Source organism: Kryptolebias marmoratus, linkage group LG10 (assembly GCF_001649575.2).
Source record: "Kryptolebias marmoratus isolate JLee-2015 linkage group LG10, ASM164957v2, whole genome shotgun sequence".
Taxonomy (NCBI): Eukaryota; Metazoa; Chordata; class Actinopteri; order Cyprinodontiformes; family Rivulidae; genus Kryptolebias; species Kryptolebias marmoratus.
Window position 1 is genome coordinate 8932034 of NC_051439.1, and position 23232 is coordinate 8955265.

The window sequence follows — 23232 nt, forward strand, 5'->3', positions numbered from 1 at the left end:
AAAAAGCTATTTTGAGTCTTTCCCTTTTTTTTCACAAGTTTGCAATTTTTGACTAATTCTGACCTGAAAGTAAAATCTGCCCACTTCCAGGTTCCTTTGCTTTCAAGCAAAGTCTCCTCAGTGCCATCATACATAAAATCCAGTCCACATGTTGATCCTCTCCTGTTTATTCACGAAGGTGCATGAACAGGTCCCACGTTCTCAAATGTTCTGTAAATTACCAGATCCTGTGAAGAACATCCATAAAATACATGTTTTTGCCTTTGGATCATCCAATGGTTTCTTCTATCTCTCTGACAGCTCGGTTGTTTTTCTTCAACCAAATGATGAGCTGTTTCGACAACATCAACACCTATTTGAATCATATATTGCGCGTTCCCACAAACGCCTCCTAAATGCAAATGCAACCCTTGGAGTTGCCCTCATTCTCCCCCTTCTAATTTCTCAAGTCAAATAACGAGGACATGAGTCTGAAAACTGCATGCCAATGAGTTGTCAGAGCTTGTGAAAGCAGAAGGACCGAACAAACGATGAATTAGATGAATTCTAAAGGATTTGATAACGAGTGGCCTGAACCTCTGAATGCTTTATTTCAAAACCTGCCTGCTGGAGTAGCTCACACATAATGACCCACTGTTGAAAAATGTGGACTATGTTCACAATGTGACAATGTGAAACAAGAAGAACTTCCATTATCTAATCAGAGAATTTATTCAAGTGATTCGTGCAAACACTTTGTCACCATACCCCTACGTAACTGCATTCAACAACCATGTGAACTTTTGCACATAACAGATAAGTATTTCTCAGTGTTTCTGAAACTATGACTATGAATAACATCTTTTTTTGTCTGAAGTGAAGGTGAAAAGAGTCACCTTCTTGTCTTTCTTTAATTTCTTCCAGTGGTGCATGTTGCATAAGAAGTTTACTGAAAAAAGTCACAGATCACATAAAGGCAAAAAAAAAAACCCAGCCTTTCGGTTTCAGCTGGGAATATTTCTGAATCTTATAAGTAATTAACAGTAGTTCACTCAAGTGCAAGAAGTACCATACATTACTGCAGCCAATATGAGGATAACGAAGTAGCATTGTCTGCGTTGTGGTGTTACAAATCATTTAATTTTGAATAAATCATTTGTATTTTGCAAACAAAACTTTTTTGCAGTAGCATATCCCTATTAATGAATTTTTGCCGTGATCACTCCTGCCATTTTTGTCGCTCACCGCCAAATATGGCGGCCCATTTGCGAGTTATCTCCAGGTAGATTGTTGGCTTACTGGGCAGATAGTTCAAGTACACCGTTTGGCTATTTTTAGGAACTGCCGTTTCAATCTGTGTCCCCTCGTGCCACTCGTTAAACGATGTTATAGAGATGAAATCAGGCCTGGTCTCCAACGCTGCGCTCAGCGAGGTTTCGTAGTATTTGCCATTGATGCGGTTTCGAGTGTTCTGAAAGTTCCATGGCCGAACGCTTGTGTCGATGTAACCTGGACCCACGCTGGGAATGAAGACCAGGTTGTTGTCTTCGCAGAACGCTTTAATCGAGCCCCAGTTGCGCTGAGTGGAGCCGTAGGAGAACCCGTTGGTGGCGAAGTATGTGTAGACGCCGTCAAACCCCGCGGTCAGGATGTCCATCTTGTGCTTCTCATCGACCAACAGGGCGATGAAAATGGCGTCATACGGGGTGTCCCTGATGCTGCTGCTCTCCGTGTGTTTCAGCAGCTTAGCCCATTGCTCCGAGTTCATCAAATACGAGTCGTACACGTAAAAAAGTGGAAGAAGTTTGCCGGTGTTTGTTCGGTACTTGAAAAATGCCGGGTGCTCTCCATATCTGAGGAAAAGAGATAAATAACAAAGAAAGGTTACACAGGAATGTACAAATACACTAATCACTAATGGATAAGCACTCATAAAACACAGCAATACTCACTTTTCAATGACATATTTGACATTAGTTAACATGTTGACTTCATCTCTTCCTTTGTATGGCTCAATGTGAAAAGCAACCTGAAAACATATATCAGATAAAAATAGAACATTTATTTTTCTAAACTATGTCTGTTACCACTTTACAATAAGGGTCCCTTTATAAATGACTAATAAACAGTTAATAATGCAGTTATTAATTAGGCTGTAACTACTTAATAAGTAGTTAGACTGCATTAAATAAAAACAATACTGACTCTTTTCAGAGCATCATGACAAGCCAAAGTGTGGCTGACAGGAAGACAGATCAACGTATCGCTAGATCGACTAAGACTGTCACTGTGGTTTCTGTCTCCTATTTGAAAATAACTTGTAAGGACAAGTGTTAGAGATCAGAGATTATAAACAACCAGAATGTGCAACAGTCCCACCTTTTAGACACGACCTCCAAACTATCAAAAACATGGACTTTTTTTTAACACGACAAACTTTAAATGTAGTGTTTTCTTTTGCAACTACTTGTTATCAACACTAAGATCTGATGACATATCTGTCACATTCTAAATGCAGTCAGAGGTTTGCAGAGGTCACACTTCTCCATTACTGAAACAGATGCATGATTTCTACCCTAAAGTTTTGCTGCTACTTACACAACTATAGATGGTCAAGTTTTGTTCCCTTCTCAGCGTTGTAAAAAAAACGCTGTGGCTGACTGCAGCAGAACCATCTGAAAATTTGACTGCACAAATAACCAATGCTTCTCCCACAGCTGTGATTGTTTTCTTAAAGTGGAAAAAAATGACTTTCTTTGTGTTATTTTAGATAGTTTTAGAAGTTAGGTATTTTAGTCTTATTTATTGCTTTTTGCTCGTTTATTCATATTTTATTTAAATTACACTCATTTTCAAACTGTTGTAATGCTGAAGACCCTTTTAAATTTTTCAGTGTTCTGTGCAATGTTTTTTTTGTTACATATTCTATTTTGTTATATATTATATCTCAACAGATACAAGTACCTGACCTTCCATTCATCCTACAAACCTTAATGTGGTATTTATGTGCCACCTCCAACAGCAAAGGCACTATGCTGTCTATTGGCTCTCCGTTGTCGTCGTTAGTTGAAGGAGGATACCAGGAAACAGCGATGACGCCTGAGAATAAATGCAGGCATCAAACAACACACACAGTTTGATCAGAACATGCAACTTCCACATCGCTGTTCAGACTGAGGACATAAATGATGAGCAGTTTAAGGCATAGACTGCCATTTAGCAAAAATATCAGACTGATAAAAGAAAACTGACCACATTTTATATGATATTAAAAAAAACAAAGACATTTACTTTTCTCATTATACCGAATTGTGTGCTAATATATTGTTACAAAACATATTCGCTTGTAATATTTTCTACATTTCAGCTTTAGTTATCTGCAAACAAATAACTAATACCAGCCCTTAAAGTTTGTACCTACTAACTAGATGACTTTTAGTGAAATTAATTTTAGCTTTCAAATGACATCTGCCTAAACTGACTCATTCAGTTGGTACACGTTTTTATATTTTAGCCATTTTTCACTCCCATTTATTTCCTGATTAAGTGACAGCTCAGCTCACTCGCGTCTTACCGATGGCTGCTGTACGCAGCTGCTGCATATGAGCCTCCATAATAGAGGGGTCCCTGGAACTGTAAGGCCCTAAAGAGGGGTAAAAGTTGGCCCCAATATCATCAGGGGGGCTGTGCCTGCCTTGTGGATATCCCTCAGCCACCTTAGCATCCCAGTGTGGCAGCTGTGGGTGGTCCCAGTGGATGTATTTGCCATCAAACTTGGGGTTTCCATACCACACGTAGTAGAAAGTATGGAGATAGTAGTTTGGAGGAGGAAACTTCCTCAGTATGGCTTCCAGCTCTGCATTCCTTTTTGACTCAGCAGAGTCGTTCATTTTGGTCTCTTCAGGTGTTTTCTTGGTGTCTCTTTGGATCTGTAGATCAATCTTTCTGTCTGGGATTGCCCTAACGTCTTTTGGGTTGTGGAGAGAAGGATCCTCCGGGGCGAGAGCCCTTAAAATCAGGGTTATGACGAGGATGAACACCACCAAAGCAAGTGATGCGACAGAAGTTCTGAACCTAAACCTTGCCATTCTTCACTCAGAGCTTGAAGGTGTCCATAGTTCATTGTTGAAACAGCAGCGAGGGGCTGATGGTGGGTGCATCAAAGCTCGGACTCAGCCTGCAGGTTTGGGAATACAATAAATACCAGTGTGTTAAAAGCAGCTAACAAATGTGGAGCAGCTTGCTTTGCCTGCTACAAAAGTGCATTATCTGTAACAATAATCTAAGACTCAAGCTCCAAAACATTCAGAAGACTTTCTGTTGCTGCTCAAGTTTCACTGACACACCAAGTGATTTTTTCCAATAAAATGTAAAATATGTAGCAGTATAGCTCTCAGCATCTACAATAACAGATTAAATAGTCGATGGTAATATGGACTTCATTGTAAAAAAGCAGATTAAAAACAAGCAATAAAACTAGCTAATGTAATACACTTCGTAGGCCGTCGTTAATGTAAATAGTTACAAGCCTCTTTCTTTAATTATGACTGTTCTTAAGCACTTTGGATCGCCTTGCTGCTAAATAGTGCTATATAAATAAATTTCACTTCACTTAAGCCAAAACGAAGCATACTAAACAACATTAGCTACCTGAACTCTTCATGAACTGAACTTCAGACTTGTAAACAGCAGTCAAACCAGACACGGGAGGCATGTTTTCTTAGCCTCCAACACGTAGCAAATCGCTTGTGTCTACAGAATACTAACGATGCTAACTAATAAAAATAAAACCAGCTCAGTTTTAGCACCTCGAACGAGTTTTTATGAATGGATTTAGCTGAAAAATGATGCAGAGGACGGGACATTACCTTACACTTCTGGTTCTGCAGTTTGTCGTAGGTGACATCGCTGATCTTAAAATGCTTTACCTGCGCTCTGTCCGCAAGCTGTAACCCATCCAGCTGCTATAGGATTCTACTGTCCCGCGCCGCGTCCTCAAAAACGAACTACGTCGCGGAATCGGTTTATCTGAATAAGCTATACATATCGCCCCCATGCGGTTGGAAGGTGAATCACATCCCAGTTGTACTAATTGTGTTTTTGTTTAAAATATACTGAAAACATGTTTTTCCAAGTTCTCTTTGCACAGATTTCTTAACTCAAAACTACAGACCAAGTAAGTGAAGCAGTTTGCAAACAAAAGTCTAAAGCAAAGAATTTTATTATTTTAATTTATTATAATGGATCATACTTCACATTTATTTATCAATTGCTTGTAGCTAAAATTTAGTGTGCACTTCTTGTTTTAAAATTTATGCCAGCAAAGCTTATATGACTTTAAAAATTGTATTGTTTTAATATAAAATGTTTCTGTTATTGACACTTTCACACTCAGCACATTTAAATTATTTCAACACAAACTATAGGCTGAAATTCTCTGACAATGGTTTCATCAACGCCACAACCAAAACCATGTTTAAGACAAAGAAAGAAGAAAAGAAGGTTTCCTTATCATACTGACTACTACCTACAGTGTGTGGACTGTGAGGATGCTCAGATGGCACCAGTGGATCATGAACAGGTTTAGCATAATACAAACATATTTTTATGATGCATTAAAAGGTACATAGCTCAACACAGTTTGCTCCTTTCTCAGCCTGTCTCTCAGAAAAGCCCCACGTTTAGCTTTCAGAACATCATCTTCTACGCTCTCCTTCTTCTGAAAGCGGCGCTGTGGGTCCTCCTCATATGGATTCTCTCTCACTTCGACCCGGCGGCTCCATGTGTCCTCCTGCCGCTGATCTTCTTGCTGTACTCATGGCTGATGCGGAGTGGTCTGAGCTGGGCTAAGAGGCATCTGCGAGGTCATGCTTTGAGAAGAAATGTTGCACAAAACTGAGCACATATTCCAAAAATAAAACCAAAGCATGCCACACTTTTCATTCAATTCGACTATACGATACCTCATTTTTACATTGGAATAAAATCAAATCAAATATGTTCAGATATACACTTGTGCTAAGCAGAGGTGGATTGTCATTTTGAGGCCCAAAGCAAAGCTCAAACACGTCCCTCCATTAATTTGTTTCTACCCTTATTTTCCTAAAATCACTAGTAGCTTATTTTGTTTATTGTCTTACTTGCCATGTGACTCACATCTGCATTTAATCTCCATATCTCCATTTATTTCAGTATGGATACTTTTTTCTGCACAGCACCCATTTTATCTTAACTAGTGTGGTTTATTTGGTATATTATGAGTCCCCAAGTATTGTGAAGCATAAGGCAGCTGCCTACCTTTGCCTAAAGTTAATAAAAAGACAGTAACTTTGGTGACTTTGTGTTTTATCCATTTTATTGAATGTATTGACTTCCAAACAAACTTGTACAAATTGCAAAACAGCTTTTAGTAACACCGTGTTTTCTTGTTGTCATCAAGAAAACTAATGAAGCAAATTAATATCAACCGAGAACAAAAAGATACACCAAAATAATTGAACAAAAAAAAGAGAGGTGGGGGGGGAATAGAAAAGGGAAGTGTTTTCTATAAAATCGTACGGTAAGTGCAGTAGAGACTGAAGCAAACACTAACCAGAATTACTTTAACCGCAGTTGTGCATATTAGTAAATGACACAATTTAGATTGGTAATGTAATGATCTGTAAAACATGTGGTGTGGGCTGTTTATCACTGCAGTGCTGTGTCTATACACTAGGTGGCGACATAATCACACAGCAAAGTTAAAACTGGGTCTTCCACCCACTTCCACCTCCACTAGTTTTCACACACTGTACTGTAACAGATTGGGTGATGTAAGAGAAAAAAAAAAGCTGCTAGTCCTAAAAAGTACCATATGCATATTACAATAACAATTTGGTGAGGCTTAGTTTTTAGTTTCTTCAAAAACGGCATCAGATCAGTGTAATCAAAACCCTCAGTCCTCACTTTAAAACAATTATTTTGGTGAGGAGGAATAAAGAGATGTGAGAAAAGGTCAATACCAGCTTTGTGTGAGAAGCAGCATGTTTCAGTGTGGGAGGCGAGGCGCGGCGAGGCAGAGGGACGCAGAACAGAGTGGAGAAATCGATGCCCAGAGCATGTTGTGTTGCAGATCGTGTCTGAGTTAGCCTCTAAAATCTGTTCTCTATTTTCCTAAAAATGGGGTGGTGAACTTTAATCAGAGGATGGTCATATAAAATATACTCGTGCACATGCTTTAATCATCTGAAAGTGGGTTAGGTTTTTTTTTTTTTTAAATCTGTGAATTTTGCTCTGCACTAAACCATATCCCCCCAAAAAACACACAAAAAATATCCTTTTTTTTCCCTCTGAGAAGTCAAAAAAAGTTGAACTTTTATTCTGTTTTATTAAAGAAAAAAAAAAAAAAAAGGTTTTCTGTAGCTTGGTCACATTGCCCTCGCGACATAGAAGGCATTTCTTTACACAACACACAAGCTCAGAAAACCTTAGGAAAACCACCAAAAAAGATTATTTGTTAGAAATTTAAAAAAAAAAAAAAGGAAAAAAAAATCCTAACGCACAGGCAAATTACAAAGTGAAAATAAATAAAACAGATTGACACATCAAGTTTATGTACACATACACATTAAGAAAAGTGTTGGTGAGGAAGAGGGAGGAAGATTTGGACACTCAGATAAGCCTCGTCTCTTCACTCTGAAGGGGGACGTTACAGGGGCTGCCAGGATGGCTGACCAGGAATGGACAAGATGAGAAGGAGGAGCCCCAGCTGTGTGTTCACCTCTTTTTGGGGGCCTGGGTGGTGCGAGGTGGGGTGACAGGCCGGCCGGAATTCACGCCGCCGTACTGGTACTTGGCCTTTTTCTCCGAGGGCTTCAGGATCTTGACGGCAGAGAGAGAGAGACAGACATGGCAAATGCGACACGTGAGAGAGAAGCTTTCTGTGGCGGGGAGACAAGTTCAGACAAAAACAACAAAAACAAAACATTTTGGTTTTTTCAAATTACCTGGAAGGAGCACATGAGCGATTCGTCAACACTCATCATGCCGCCTGCATTATCAAACTCCCCGCAGTAGTTTGGAGCAGAGAAAAGTGTGACCAGTTGGCGTTTGGCAAAGAACTCGTATCCATCCTCCACAACCTGTTTTAAGACACATGACATTATTCTAACGCCTACAGCGATCAATACTAAGAGACAAACATTTAGCCTGTTTCAGAAACAAACACTTCTTTCTGGGTTGAGCACACAAACCATCTGAACAAATATGAAATAGCTTTAATGACAACTTAAAATATAGTTAATTATGATCAAACAAAGTGATTGATCATAACTGAGAGCTTCTATGGGAAAGAAATTAAGCAAAGACAGGAAATTAGAAAAACACATTTGTGGTTTGACTACTTTCTAATCAACATGAGACTAAAATAAAGGTAAGTTATCATTAAATCCTTTATATCCAGGCTCCTGATTACCTGATGGGCTCTGCAGATGAGGTCCAGGTCATGCCGGTTTAGGAACTTGCTGACCACATCAGCCCCGAACGTGAAGGAGACCCCACGGTCGTTCTCCCCCCAGCCCTGCACGTCCTTGTCGGGATCTGACCACAACAGGTCGCACAGCAGACCTGATGGGTGCGCGTGGAAAGGAAGGGCGGAGAGCAGAAAAAATGTTGAAAAGGCACCGTGAACAGATGAGAAAACACAGACGACCTACTGATGTAAAAAGTTCTTCAATCAGGAATCGAGAGGCTGTGTTTTGTCTTTTATTTAAACATAAATTTCTTTTTTTTTTTCCTGGCAGAAATCCAGACAGGGTGAAGATGTTCAGGATCAAGTATTCTCTGAAGTCCACCCCCGGCTCAAACGGTACCTGTATCTGGGACGTCTGTTGGCCTCATGATCCTGCGGATCTGCTCCATGGACTGCAAATCAGGAGAAAGCCCTTAAACAGAAAACACAGATTGCATCTGATTATAGAGGCAAAAATTTCCTATAAAAATGTAAGTTTCTCTAAACAAGGGGATGGGAGCCAGATTTTAGGCCCTCACCTCCATGGCAGCAGAAGATCTTCTCATCAATAATTGCAGCGATGGGGAGGCAGTTGAAGCAGTCTGTGAAAGTCTTCCATAATTTAATGTTGAACCTCCGCTTGCCTGTGAACACATGAAAACGTGTTGTATGAGCCGAGCGCTGTACGTCTGCGCGTCAGAGCAGCTTGTGCAAACACAAGCTCACTTACACTCATCATAAAATCCGTAAATGCGGTTGATTGAAGCACATTCGTGGTTGCCTCTGAGCAGGAAAAAGTTCTCCGGGTACTTGATCTTGTAGGCCAGCAAAAGGCAGATGGTTTCTAGAGACTGCTTCCCTCTGTCCACGTAATCACCCAGGAAAAGGTAGTTTGCTTCCGGGGGGAAGCCACCGTACTCAAACAGCCTCAGGAGGTCTGTGTACTGCCCATGGATATCACCTGAAACAGATGAGAAGCACAAAACATTAGGGGGGGGGGATAAAGTGTATGAAAATAAGATCTGGAGGTCTGATGGTGCTTTACTGAAGAGTGCACACAGAAAATGAATGATGACAACTGCCACCTGACCCATGGGAAGAGAAAAAACCATCACGATCCATCCGCACAAACTAGCTTTAATTTGAACGTGTCTCTTTAGGGGATTTAGGGTCAACCTCTTCTAGCTTTGACATCAGAAAGGCAGCGATGAGCTGGAGCCGCTCCGAGCAAAGCGCCCGTTCTCTGCAGGGGAGAGTCGTTTCATCGCCCAGCCAAGACCTGCTTCCTTTTATATCTCCTTGCTCCAGCTTAAGAGCTGCTCTAATTTGGGCTAAACGCTCCAGACGCAGATGGCTAAAAAGAGCCAACGCCAATGAGCGGACAACGAGAACCAAAAAGGAAAGCGCGTTCATGCGCAGTCATTCAGTACGAGATGGCGCCGAACACAAATTAAAATAAACACCAGTCTTTGTTAGTTCCGAAGCTGCCTGGGCCCCGAGTTTAAAGTGACCAACAAAAACATGTGTTTAATGTTAAGCTCCTAAGACTGGTAGGCAACATTTTCTTCTATTTTACAATGGCCAGCTGCATGATGTGCACCAAACCCAAACCACAACTGGCACCAAAACATGTACAGCTAAAGACCAAAGCATATTTTAATTTGCATCCAAGGACACAAAAGCAAACTTTCCTTGGAAATAGATGATTTAATGAACAGTTCTGGATGTCTTACATTGAGAGCTCTCAAAAGTCTTAGCAAATTGATTTAAGTTTGACCATTTCGGTTTTGTTTTTTTTGTTGGTTGTTGACTTTCCAATTACTTTCTTCGATTTTATTTTAAAGTCTGGGCATCCAACCCCTGAATGCAAGTACTAGTAATGATATGACGGCTTTATATTCCCTAACATTATTGATACAAAATCAGAACTTCACTGAAAGGAGGTTCGGGTCACAAACGGTCAGCTGGAGACCAGAAAGGCTTTAAAATGTCCAAACCACTTTGTGATTTGATGTTTTCTTGCCTGTGGTGAGGTTTTACCTTTCCATCAGAAGTAAGTTTTAGGTAAGCTGCAAATAGGGACCTGATATATGCAGAAATTATTGCTTTTCTAAGCAAACGAAGTACACTCACAAGGGAAATGAGCTGTAAAAAATTCACGATCAATACTGAGCAGATCTGCACTAAGCCCTAACATGTCTGTCCATTTATGTAAACTACGCCTGTCCATTAATGATCCACCTAATGTGAGGTTTATAAATGTAGAGGTGTGTTGTAAATCAGTGTTAGGGCACTGGCATTCTGGGAACTGTAGGTTACAGTCTAAAGAAAATGATGGAGGATGAATGGATGGAGAAAATAAACGTTTTTGGGGACATTTAGTGTAGCTGGTGGATAACCGAGTCACAAAAACAAGGCTAAGAGTTCCTGCTCTGAGTGTTAGTTATTGTTTGAATACAGACACATTTTAATTTGAATAAATAAATAAATATTCTGATGGTTTCAGGATCCTATTCTGCACTATGTGTTCTGTTTTTAAGCATGTAATCAAAGTCCACTCAGATAGAATTTCTGCAAAATTTCAAACGCTTGAATGAAAGAATGAAAGCAACAACAGATACTTTAGGTAAGAAATAAATGTAATTTGAAGTAAAGCTCTACTAAAATTGGCTGAAGATGTACTAAAGCATTATTACCGCCTCCTCAGTTGCATTTTTAGGTTTTTAAATGTTAAGATGTCACTTTAGATACAAGTACAGCAAATACTTCTATAATTTTTAAGCTTGTCTGTCTGCACTGACTTTATGTCCCCTAAAGTACACGTGTTTACCATTTTCCTACTGTCAGCAAAGCACACATCAAATGTGCCTATATCGCATTTTTAGGAAGAAATAAAAAAAAATGTTGCCTGCTGAGTCAGAAAAGATTTTATGCTCTTTATTCATACTTTGTTATTTTTAAATAAAATAAATACCTAAAGAAGTTATAATCATAAAACGATCCCCAGGAGTCCCAAAATAAATGTAAGCAAAATGAAGGATTTAAGTTTATTTGTTCTGAGACTGTTCTTATTACATTTACAGTTAACAAAAAAAAGAAAAACTGGTAAATGTGCAGCAGAATAATTTTATATAAAAGCTCAAAATGACCATGTTTTGATGCCATAATGGTACTGAACGCGGCACCACAAATAGCATCTCCTTCGGTAAAAGATGCTGCGCTCTCGCTCTTCATCCTCTCCCACTGCTTCTGTAATTCAGCATTTATATCTGGAATTTCTAGCTAATGAATACAAACGCCATTTAAAGCTACCAACTTGGGTAAAACTGCACTTGGGACATTAGGTGTAAAGATGTGAGAGCACAGAATTGAGCTGCAGCCTTAGTAAATAATTTATAGTTTCCTGCTTGGACCTTAAAATCTGGTGCTCAGACAACCTTTGGTAGCGAGTTAAAGGTACATAATAAGTCACTAGATGGAAAAATCAGTAAAAAAGGGACAATGAGAGTTTTATCTTTGCTTTAACTCATTCATAGCAACATTTAGAAGTCTTTAAAGTCTAACATTCAGTGCCTAACATTTCTTCCTTTTTGTTTTTTGCTTAAAACACAGATCACACAAGCTGAAGTTAATATTGTAAAGCTAAACAAGAACAGTTTCAAAACGTACACACGTGTAGCAGATAAAGCACCGTTCTCTCCAGGAATGGTGCAGATATCAGTTCGCTCTGGGTGGTTTGAGGCTACGCTGAGAGATAAAAGGTAAACAGCAGTGGTTGTTTTTCCTGACGCTGACAGACGCAGGTCACTTATAAACCAAGGCTTCTTTACTTGTCAACAGACCTGTGTGTGCGTGCATAAATGTAGCCCTCTTCACCAACACGGGGCAGTGGAGTTATGAGAATAATACAGACATAAAATATGACCTGTGCCGTGACAGTGTCAAACCTGCTTACATTTAGAAAAAAAATAAAAAAGGCCCTGTGATATATCAAAGAAATGGACTGCTGCTTGAGGCTGTGCAGACGAAGCTCTGCGCTCTGCACAGTTGGGAGATTGCCGTCGGTGCACTCAACTCTTCGGAGTCAGAATGCAGCTTTGTGCGGGAGCTGCACTTTTCCAAACGCAACTAATGTCACTTGACATTTCTGAGAGCCACAAAAAAAAAAAATCCACCACTTGTACACTGACCAACCACAACAACAAAAAAATCGCCTGCCTAAAGCTGCAGCTCGCAATCGTTGCTGCTAAAACAGCTCCAACTCCGAGGGTATCCTGCAAGCTTTCGCTAACATTGGAGAACAAGCAGAAGCTTCTGGTGTGTTTTTTTTCTTTTTGTGTTCTTAAGTTATTCCTAAGTAGCTGTTTACATGTCAGTACAAGCAGTGAAAGAAACAGTGATTTGTAGAAACTGTGTTTGAACAAGTTGCTGAGTTTGTGTACGTAAACAAAACATTCAGTAGCTGTTGTTTTTTTAAAAGACATTTTTACAGCCCGTGGTGTAATAAGGCGCAGAGGGATACAAATCAGATTAAAAACAGAGCATGACATGGTCATGTAACTGTGGGAGAAACATCAGCACTGACCACAAATCTTCAGGGGAGCCTCCAGCTCCAGCAGGATGGGCTGGCTGAGGAAGATCTCCCTGGATTTGATGCAGAGGCCCCGGACCTCGGCCTCCGTCATCTGAACGATCTTCCCTGGGCGACATCCTCGCACTGAAGAGAGACAGAGAAAATAAACAGAGATGATCAATGTCACTGACTACTTCAAAGCAGCTCAGGCAACCCTTTGCATCCCCAAGTTAATCAGAATAAAACCACGTTTGTTTGTTTTTTAGTTTTTCCACCTGAGGGTAAGTGTACTTGTAGCAGAACCACAAAGCCATGTTGCCAGCAGATAAACTGTGGGTGTAATCACTCTCCATCTTATGACTGCTTTAGTCTCAGTCGTACACCAGAACCCTGCTGCTCAGGCTGCGTGAGGAGTTTGCATCTTTGGCTGTGTGGATTTATCAGCCTCACAGGTGCAATGTTAGCTTCGAATCACTGTACCGAATTCTGCCACAGCTCAGGCTTATCTTACAGCTGTGAAAGGAAGAGTGAGAAATGCAAACGCGGGCTTAAGTCAGCGAGTGAAAAAAGAAAGGAGCTCAGAAAAGCAAGCTGATACATTAAAACCGCTTCTTTGACATTTCGTCTGTTTTGGACTGAGAACGAACTCTTGTGCAAATCTACCAAGTGAGGAATTATGTAATAAGTGACCATTTTTGTAATGCCTTACAGCACGACGCCCACTGAAAAGTCCGATAAAGGGATGCTGTCGGGCCCTACGGAGCAAAGGCATCTTTAGTCAGAGAGGAAGATTATTTCAACCCCCTTCTCTGTTGCCTTTTTGTTTATTTTTAGTGAAGGATGACAATTTCCAAAGCAGCTAAATAAGACGCGGTTAAAGGAATGGATAGGGTGACGCATGTGTCAGAAACTCTGAATTCTCTTGTGTGCAGCTGTAAATCCACACCCATGTGTGCTTACACTCCATTAGTCCCGTAATTAGGGCCGGGACAAGAAGCGAAGTGAGACGGCAGTGCATAAATCCTCGTGGGTGACGGATCTGACAGCTCCAAACGTTTTGCTGCTTCGCCATCCGCGGTGCTTAGCACCTATCGATTATTTACCCCCCCTTGCGTTTCATCTAATTTGCACCTAAATGCTGCGCAGGGCTCGAAGCGTGACACTGCAGAGCTCCTCACCAGACCTCAGTGGTGCGGGGGGGGGGCTAAGCTGGGGTATCTTAGCCGCTTAGCTCCAACACTGAACTTTTTATTGGTTGCTCTCACTGTCACGCTACAGGCTGGCACTTTTGAATGAGATTAGGTTCTTAATGGGGCAAAGGCTGAAACCGGGCAATGACGAGGATTTGTGGCTACCAAAAACTAAAACACTGTTTGTGTGAATCCGTGTGACTGTGAGGGTGAAGCAACACTCAGCCCATCAAGTTGTAATTGCTGCGATTACACGTAGTTTTACCAAAAGGTCCAATCCCCTCAGACAGAATGCCGACGTTATGTGGCTACCTCTTTAAGAAAATGCATCTTGTTTAAATTAAATGCCACAAAACCAAAGCTGCAAGAACACGAGCTGTAATCTGTCACAGTATTTACCGGCAAAAAACACAAACAAATACGGCTAGGAATCAGAATCCTGGGATGAATATGCTTCTTTTCCAATATTTAACTAAGTGCATTCAACCAGCTGGGCTCAATTTTGGTTTTAAAGCAAATGGAAAAGATAAAATTAATTTAAAAAGTTACTGATCAAAATTAAACTAAGTTACGAACATAATGGTTAAATTATCAATGGTGCTCAGCTTTATAAAATCTAATCATCAAATTAGATTTTATGATGGAGACATCCTTGTCCGTCCAGCAGCATCACAGATGGAAAAGGAAAGTATGCCAAGGACAATTTACCTTGGTGGACTCGAGGAGTTTCTCACAAGGGAACCGAAAACTCAGCTTTTTGAGGAAGTGGTGGATTGCAAGCACAAAAAAGGATGTGTGCACATCGTGTTCTCCACTTGTCTTTAATTTGTTCACCAAAGACCATTGCAAAAAAGCAGCCAATTGGCTGAGAACACACACCAGGTTAACATGTAGATATGAACATTTTATTAGGAGAGAGAAAAAAAACCTGCAAACTTTTTGTGTTGTTGCTTTGAAATGCCTCGCATTTGTTGTAGGTTAGTCTTGTGGACCAGACAATTAAAGGGAATTTTACAATGCATCCTGAAAACAACAGTAAAATACACCTACTAACCAAGTGAGGGGATATAAACACCCAAATTTAATCTTTGACCTAGATCTAACACCACTTGACATCAAATAAAAGGGTAAGCTGTTAATTTGTGTTTTAAGATCTAAATTGTTCGCAGCAGCTGCTGGTTTATCAGTCAAACCACTTCCTTTTTCAACATTATTCACACCTGTCCCCGAACTAAAAATCAATAAAAACATACAATTTAGCTGCCGCAAAGGCAAGAGGAATGCTAACAATTAATATTCCCGCATTTTCGTGTACAAATGTTGACTCAAGGGTTAGTGCTGTTACAAAAAAAAAAAAAAATACAACGGACTCTGCCCCTCCTACTGAAAACCAGCCTTTTAACAAATAAATCAGCGTTGGAGTTTATTTACATGCTAAAATAAAGACAATAATTGAGTTATAATAGCAAAACCGAGTAAGGCAGGAAAGTGCGCAGGCTGAGACATGTAGGCGTTCATAGCTCAGTGTTTATAAACACGGTCAGGCAGCTAACGGTTAGCCAGAAACAGCTAGAACCCGTTAGCTTCATGCTAACAAGTTCCTGCGTTCTGCCAACCAGCGCACCCGAGACCGTTCAGAACCGAGTCCAAGGGTCCAGCCCGCTGCCTTCGTTTAATGTTACAAACTAAAACGCAACCGTTTACCTTCCAGGAGCCGAGAAATTAGACTATCCACGTTTAATTCACCCTCCGCCATCTTCACACTGCTGTTGCACAGTGACGAGCGGGTGCGATTCCTCCGCCGACACCAGGGGGCGCTGTTGGGAAGAAACCGCTGCACCTGAAATAACAGGAGCCCAGCAGGCAGGCGCAGAATATTTTCATTTAATTCAACCCCACACACTCACATTTACAGCAGTGAGCGGTAATATAAAATATGTACGGATTAGATAATGAACTGACTAATAATAAAAGAGCTCAAGTGATAGCCAATAGCATACACAGACCGGATCATTCATTTAAATACTGTATGTGAAGAAAACACTGATACTGGTCTGAACAGGAGTTGTTTCTTGCTTCAGCCATTGTAAGGGAGTCTAAAATATCTTCTGTGTTATATCTGCAGTCTATATCACTGCAGTTAGTGATAAACCATACAAATACAAGCATCAGTAGTTTGTTTCTTGATATAACACGATCATATCACCTTCTGATATAGTGTCATTCTACACATCGAGTGCATTTTAAAGACAAATTACATCTGATCTGAAATAAGAGCTCTCCCCTGGTTTATTAGATTTAATATCACAAATTGTTTATTGAAAACATAGGTAGGAATCAAACATAAAAATGTAATTTAACAAAACAAAAAAGAAATAAAACAGCTGCATGAAATAATTGCAAAGTCCTAAATGTTTATTTCTACAGGCATTTTGAGGCACGTATTGAGCATTTTGTTTCACGTTATTACGTTATCTGAAAAGTCGGGTTAAACTTAAACAAGGCAGCAATAAGTTAAAGGTGCTCATTGTGAAGTCGTTCATAAAATAACAGACAAAATGCACAAAATATTTCTCTCATATCGATGGTTAATGTGTACTTAGATGAAGAATTTATAAGCAAAATTTGTGACTCATTTGAGAACAAGAAGTCTGATCAGATTTGTAAAGTACGTAGATAAAGTGCTTTGTTTACATGGCGTGTGTACCCACATTTCAGAATTGCATATCAATATACCTGGAAAACTACTGAAGTAAACTTTCAAACTGCACCATTTGATAACCTTTTACAGGTTTGAATTCATAGTTTGCAATGAGGACTTTTAATGTTTGATCATTAGTTGTAATCTATAAATCTGCTAATGAAAACCCCTAACTATAGTAGTTTGTAATTGAACTGGTTCATTAAGTTGTTAGACCAGCTCTGACACTTAAACATATCTTACCAGGTTGTGCAAAGCCTATAAAAATATCAAAGAACATTCTTTTAAAAATCCATCATGTTTAGCATTTCTGTTTGCTCAAGGTTTAAAACTAGGAGACCCATTCAGCTGACTCCATGGGTGATTTCTTTAAATAAGGAAAGACTGTTATTTGATGTTTTCATGGTTCAGTGATGCTGAAGGGGATGCTTTTTGTGTAGCTGGAGTTTTTCATTCCTTCCCCCCCTCAGGTATTTCAGTGCAATAATCACAACATTTTAAAACACTGTGCCGTTCATTTCCACTGCAGACGTCATCATCTTCTTTCCTCTCTTGTCTCTGCAGAAGAGGAGGAGCCAGGTGGCGGCCCCGCCAATCAGAAGGCCGATCACAGCCAGCACAGCAGCGAGCCACACTGGGACGCTGCCCAAACAGTCGGCGGTTGAAGGCTGGACCGAGGTTGTGTGTGTTGTGGGTGCTGTGGTTGTGGTCGAGCTGGGAAAGCTGTTCGCCTTTGTGAAGATGTACGGATGTTCCTGAAACACACAAATGCATTTGAAGTAGACTGATTGTGCGCAATGAGGTCAGCAGTAGCAGGTGCAGCAGTTGCCTTACCTCAGTGGGGCACTTGAGGATATTTCTGGCATTTGTGAAATTGTTGTACATCTGTTTTTTACCCACTGGCTCCAACTAGAGATAACAGAAACGTGTCTGAGCTCTGTTCATGAACAGGTAGCCTTCTTCCATTTGCTTCAGCCAGACTCACCATGTTATTCCACAAAGCAGCAGCCATGTCAGCGTGTCCTCGTTCACTGAAGTGGAAACAGTCCTCGGAGAAGTACGTGGTGTCAACCCTGCCTTCCTGGAGGAAGCAAACACACCACTGTGTGTATTACGGGCTCTGAAGGGGACAGTTTCTGTCCCAGAGCTAAATGTTTGTACATTTGATGCACTGCGGAGTGGGCGTTGCACAGATGGCTTACAGTATTTAATGGCACGACGGTATTTTTGAAAAAAGGCTGGATTACTACAGCAAAGTCCTCCCTGCCGTCGTAGCGACCTCCATACACCAGGTTTTCAGTCTCAATCTGACAGATGAATCCAGATGTTATTACTGTGGCTGTAAATTAGCCTTCTTTATCAAGATTTACCCAGAAGCACTTATTTTGGTTTAACTGTTCTTGTCTACTAACTTGGAAATCCCGATTGATCCGTTTTATTTCGGCCAGCTCTGGTGAATCCTCTCCCGGTAACAAGAAGCAGGGGCAGACCTGCCTGTGGATCAGAAGAGACTTTCAACCGTATAAAAGAAAAATTGTAAAAAGGCAGTCTAATGCAACATAACAAATTCTTTGCAGAGAAATGGAGCAAGGGCAAAAGAAAAACATGTGGATTTTTAAAATACGTATTCAGGTCTCTTTCTTTAAAACTGCAAAATGGAGCATCAACCTTGGCAAAGGCTCTTTGAAGAACTCACTCAATGTTAAATCGATATTAAGAAGTGTTTTTGACTAAAAGACACATTCTGCCTCAGTCTCGGTGGCCTTGGGTTTCAAAGAACGACTGGACCAAATGAACGTTGCCTACTTTTGTAACAAAGTGCACCCGAGACTGTCCCTCTTGACCCTGCGAAGACCTTCGATTTCCAGGATCTCCAAGATGCTGAGAATCGTTCTTGGGACCTCCAATGAAAAAAAGAGAAAACGAGATTGGATTAGAATTTATTCTTACACGGACCAATGATAATTTGAGGAATCTTAAGAAAATGTTAGCCTAAAAAATAGCTGTGTTCTTATTCAGAACAAAGCATCATCTCACCTCTTTGTAAAATATATCCAAGCTTGTCCTCATATGATGGCTGTAGTTCTGTGGTGACAGGGAGGCCTGTGTGTTTTGCAGAGATTATTCATTAATTACTGATAAAGACACAGTTCACTCGTGCCTTATTAGCATTTCTGTTGCAGCCAGAGAAAAGCTGCATAATGAAGGGGTCAAGCCTGAATTTATTCACATCACTTCAGGAGCAGAGATAGATGTAAAAGCTTAAATAAACAATAAGCCACCACGGGCTCAGAGCTCATCTTCATTTGCTGCTTTTTGATATTCTGCTTTGAAGGACGAAAAGCAATACAGGAAGATCACTCGGTCAACGAGGCGTGAGGAGACTAATGGAGCGGGAACAGAAAAACAAGACGTAAAATAAAAAAACGGACAAACAGGATGGAGAGAGTCTGGGTTGACTTGTGTGTTGTTTATGCCTCTTAGAGAACAAGGCCTCTCACTGTGCCTGCTGCACTCAGACACAGGCTGAGATAGACAAAAAAAACCCTCTCATCTCAGTCTGACACAATAAAACCAGGAGGGGAGGGCTGCTCACAAAGCCTCATTATTCTGCTCCAGTGCTCAGATCCAGTGATATCATGAGACAGCTCCGCACAGGACATCACACAACACCCAGGGACGTTTAACCACCGCATTAAAAAAAATCGGTGCACCTTATTAGATCTGTGTTTGTGACGACTTCTTAAAGGGACTCACCCGGTCGTTGCAGTACTGACACAAGTCATTGCCTCCAATGAAGAGGGTCACAAGTTTCCAGTCATTCTGAAAATCTATTGTCTGTTTACATCCAATAGATCGTGGAGAATTCAGAGAAACAGACAAACAGGGCCATGATTACTATGAAATATTATAATTCAACCATATTAAATCACAGACTGGATTCCAGTCACTTTTAAACTCACAGAGTCATTTCTCATGGCATCAATCAGACGTCGGACCTGCTCCGGGATTCCTCTGCGTGAGATTAAATATCATAAAGTGATAGTTTTCTAATAAAATGAAATGCTGGCAGTGTTGCACGGCAGTACATAACGTGCAAACGTTAAGGCTTACGCTATCTTGGCCCCGGATACAGCCACGTTGAAGCCGGTCTGCTTTTTGCCAGTCCCCTTGGACATCCCTTTGATGTCAGGATTGAACTTCTTGAGGATATCTGATGTAAAAATGACAAAATATGACACAATACAGAATTTCACTGCAAGAAAGACAGGGCACTAGTTTTTGTTCTGACTAAGGCTGTCATCTGGTGGTGTTAGTGTGCATTACAGTGAGGAAAAAACGTGGCTTACTTGGGAGTGTCGTGACAGTCTCGAGAGTATGATCCCCTCCGATGCTTGGTGATCGAAACCAGACAAGAAATGCAGGAAATGTTCATGATGCAACATGAATGTGATTATGGAGTGAGTGCGATGTGTCTCACCTCCATGACACGCCTCTGTATTCAGTTTTTAGTTGCAGCAGATTATTTGCCTTGGCACCAAAGCCAGCCTACACGCAGGAAACAGTGAAGGTTTTCAGGCGTATGCTCTTCTGTTCTGTCCTCTGCTGTATTACATTAAAACTGAACTTGCTGGGACCTAACTCGTATTTTTAGACTTAGTCAAACCCAGAAAACTTTACAAATCTATAAAACAAGGACAAACGTGATGCTTTCTAAAAGCGTTTATATGAAGAAGACAGCTAAAGGTAGCTGAAATCTTTATGTGTAGCTGTAGTACATGGGTCAAATTTCTTTTCACTTTGAGCTACTTTTAGGATTTTTTTTCTCCATATGATCAAACCACCTGTCTCCGTCTGTATTGGCATGAACCTACCGTTATCGAGTCTCCTAAAGCAGCCACCACCTTGATATCTGCTGGACGTAATCTGTGAACTAACAAAAGCCCAGTATGAATATTTTTTAAACATTTTATTCCTTAAGATCTTACTGAGTGTCGCCTGGATCCTTACCTGAAATGGGTACAGAATTGGATGGAGCTGTATGAGCACAGGAGAAGTCACTACCCCAGTTCTAAAAATAACAAAGATATATATTAGGTATTATCAGTGAGAATAAATAAACTCTATAGAATAAATGCATGCTTTGCTAAAATAGGGGAAAATAGGGATAACATACGTTAACTGGAGGGAGAGTTGGTAGAGGGCCTAGAAATGTGTAGTTGCTATTAAGAGCTGTTCGCAAGAATGGGTTTGTCTGTAGTGGAAACATAATTAAGATCAGTTTCATTGCATGCAAGTGTTTCAAAAACAGTAGAGTAATCTAAAGGTTTTAATATGAATGAATACCTTGGAGGGACATTTCAGTTCTATTCCAGCAGTGAAGTCTTCTCTGAAGGTCTTGTTGCCCACTGGCTCCAGCTAAGAGAGAGTGACAGTCTTTGATTTAATATCAGAGAAACCATAAGAGAAACGTCCACCGATGGAGCAAACTTTACCATGTTGTTCCAAAGGGATCGAGCCATGAGCGTGTGAGCTTTCTGGCTGAGGTGAAAACAGTCCGGTGTGAAGTAAGAGCGATCAGGTCGGCCATCCTTTAAAAAAGGAGGTATAAGCAAAACACCGTAAGAAAACAGGAAGAAACAGTTAAAGAAGAGAGAGGATTTGGATCCACATCTGATCGTTCTTACCTCTAACGTGGGAATAGACATCTCTCTGAAGAAAGGCTGCAGCACCACAGTAAAGTTGTTGTGTGTGTCGTACCGCCCGGAGTCAATTAGCTCTCTCATAGCAAGCTTAAAAGTAAAAAACACAATTTTCTGATACATGGTATATGAATATGTGCTTCATTAACTTCCTAAATGTTCCCAAATGTTCCCCTTTGAACAGATGGTTCATGGGGGGAATTCCAAAAATGGGATTTTGTTTTTTCAAAACAATTATTTAAAACAGTGGTTACATTTAAAATGCACATAAAATTAGCTGAAAACCTGATAGGCTCTGTTGAAGTCAATTAACCACTGCAGTTCAGATGATCCCTCAATGGGCTTCACCACGCAGGGGCAAACTAACCTGAAACACGAAAATTGCCCCGGTGAATAGTCATGGGTGTTTAAACGGTCAAACTGCATGAGCAAAACGTGACTGACCTTACAAGCCAGGTGGGACAATTCAACAATTTATTCTTGTGCAGATCCCGCAGTGGTACAATATTAAACAGCTCTACCAAATTGACGATGGCACGAGGCACCTGGAAGACAAAGATCACTTTATAGGCTTTCTGTATTTGTGTGGGGACACTGGTGCAAGAAGATGACAGCATACCTCATTGTGGAGCAGGTCCAAAGCTTGACGGATTCGACTGACCACATTGCTGGGTGAAGCGAGGATCTGAAGGGGAAAAAAAAGGTGTTTTCACTCAATATATTTTATATGATCATGGCTTAAAAGGAAAAAAAAAACAGATTATTAATCAGATTTTTGCTCCTTTGTAAATCGCTCAAGATTAAACTGTACATGCAAATACGGCGTTTTGGACCATAATTAAGCAAAGCTAATGCAAAATTGAAAATAACTGAAAATGTGTGGGGAAAAGTGTGCTCACGCTGTCTGTGCAGAAGTCACATATGTCATTGCCACCGATGAACATGGTGATCACTTTCCAGTCGTTGTGGAAATCGATGCGCTAAAGAGGCCAACAGGTAAATGTTTATCAGTTATATGTCAAGACGTGACTAAGATAATATTTACTGGAGCCAATAAATGCATGTACCGAGTCATTCTTCATTATGTCCACCAGAGTGCGCACCTGTTGTACCATATCACTGTAAATAAGAGCAAGGTTTTATAATAGCAGCAAACTGATGAAATGTATTTTTCTTCATTTGGAATAAAAAGTGCAGTAAGACGAGTTTAAACTGACTGACCCGCTCACTGCTCCTGGCACAGCCTGATTCAGAAAGGCTCCTGGACTGTCCTCAGAACCGACTCCCTCTGAGAATCCAGTCAGGGAGGGGTTAAACTCCCTCAGGATGTCTGCAAAAAAGCACAAATTGTTTATTTAAAAAAAACATACACAAAAAGTATATCCAGATGCTTTCTGTACGAGAAGGAAAGTTCTATGTTTCATAAAAATTGAAGTAAAACATTCCTTAATATCTGCTGGTGTAGATTCTCAGTCATCCAGGCCATGGTAAATTCAAAAAAAGTTAAAAAACAAAAACAACTGGACTTCTATTCTGTAGCTGAAGACGTTTCGCTTCTCATCCGAGGAGCTTTCTCAATTCAGAAATAGAGAGTGTGG

At 40.5% G+C, this 23232-nt stretch overlaps 3 protein-coding genes across 7 annotated transcripts in view; all 3 read right to left on the reverse strand.

The window, feature by feature from the left end:
- Positions 1-566: 566 nt before the first annotated feature.
- On the reverse strand, positions 567-4957 carry manea (mannosidase, endo-alpha). 4 transcript variants are annotated; one of them, XM_017411758.3, is made up of 5 exons: positions 4848-4957; positions 3554-4156; positions 2969-3078; positions 1932-2008; positions 567-1832 (listed from the first exon to the last, which is right to left on the reverse strand). In XM_017411758.3, exons 2-5 carry the CDS (start codon positions 4065-4067, stop codon positions 1199-1201), a joined length of 1335 nt encoding a protein of 444 aa, XP_017267247.1. In that variant the 5' UTR covers positions 4068-4156; positions 4848-4957; the 3' UTR covers positions 567-1198. The 4 variants fall into 4 exon arrangements, with proteins under 4 accessions (XP_017267247.1, XP_017267280.1, XP_017267262.1 ...); XM_017411791.3 differs by having other exon boundaries at positions 4908-4942; XM_017411773.3 differs by having other exon boundaries at positions 4853-4874.
- A 1357-nt stretch (positions 4958-6314) lies between these two features.
- LOC108237541 (serine/threonine-protein phosphatase PP1-beta catalytic subunit) lies at positions 6315-16065 on the reverse strand. Its single transcript, XM_017419036.3, has 8 exons — positions 15935-16065; positions 13053-13184; positions 9198-9428; positions 9007-9111; positions 8829-8900; positions 8432-8583; positions 7965-8099; positions 6315-7839 (listed from the first exon to the last, which is right to left on the reverse strand). Exons 1-8 carry the CDS (start codon positions 15984-15986, stop codon positions 7735-7737), a joined length of 984 nt encoding a protein of 327 aa, XP_017274525.1. The 5' UTR covers positions 15987-16065; the 3' UTR covers positions 6315-7734.
- A 452-nt stretch (positions 16066-16517) lies between these two features.
- plb1 (phospholipase B1) overlaps positions 16518-23232 on the reverse strand; it is a 13169-nt gene continuing 6454 nt past the window's right edge. For both annotated transcript variants that reach the window (XM_017411398.3, XM_017411389.3), the window contains exons 20-43: positions 22856-22964; positions 22702-22753; positions 22534-22614; positions 22254-22319; positions 22079-22179; positions 21920-22001; positions 21620-21724; positions 21428-21523; positions 21279-21350; positions 21109-21186; positions 20943-21003; positions 20807-20865; positions 20413-20480; positions 20282-20325; positions 20046-20145; positions 19895-19946; positions 19689-19769; positions 18969-19034; positions 18738-18832; positions 18344-18425; positions 18134-18238; positions 17917-18012; positions 17766-17840; positions 16518-17686 (exon numbers count right to left, since the gene is read on the reverse strand). In XM_017411398.3, the coding sequence (XP_017266887.1) occupies positions 17429-17686; positions 17766-17840; positions 17917-18012; positions 18134-18238; positions 18344-18425; positions 18738-18832; positions 18969-19034; positions 19689-19769; positions 19895-19946; positions 20046-20145; positions 20282-20325; positions 20413-20480; positions 20807-20865; positions 20943-21003; positions 21109-21186; positions 21279-21350; positions 21428-21523; positions 21620-21724; positions 21920-22001; positions 22079-22179; positions 22254-22319; positions 22534-22614; positions 22702-22753; positions 22856-22964 (2084 nt within the window). In that variant the 3' untranslated portion in view covers positions 16518-17428. The remainder of the gene's footprint in view (positions 17687-17765; positions 17841-17916; positions 18013-18133; positions 18239-18343; positions 18426-18737; positions 18833-18968; positions 19035-19688; positions 19770-19894; positions 19947-20045; positions 20146-20281; positions 20326-20412; positions 20481-20806; positions 20866-20942; positions 21004-21108; positions 21187-21278; positions 21351-21427; positions 21524-21619; positions 21725-21919; positions 22002-22078; positions 22180-22253; positions 22320-22533; positions 22615-22701; positions 22754-22855; positions 22965-23232) is intronic.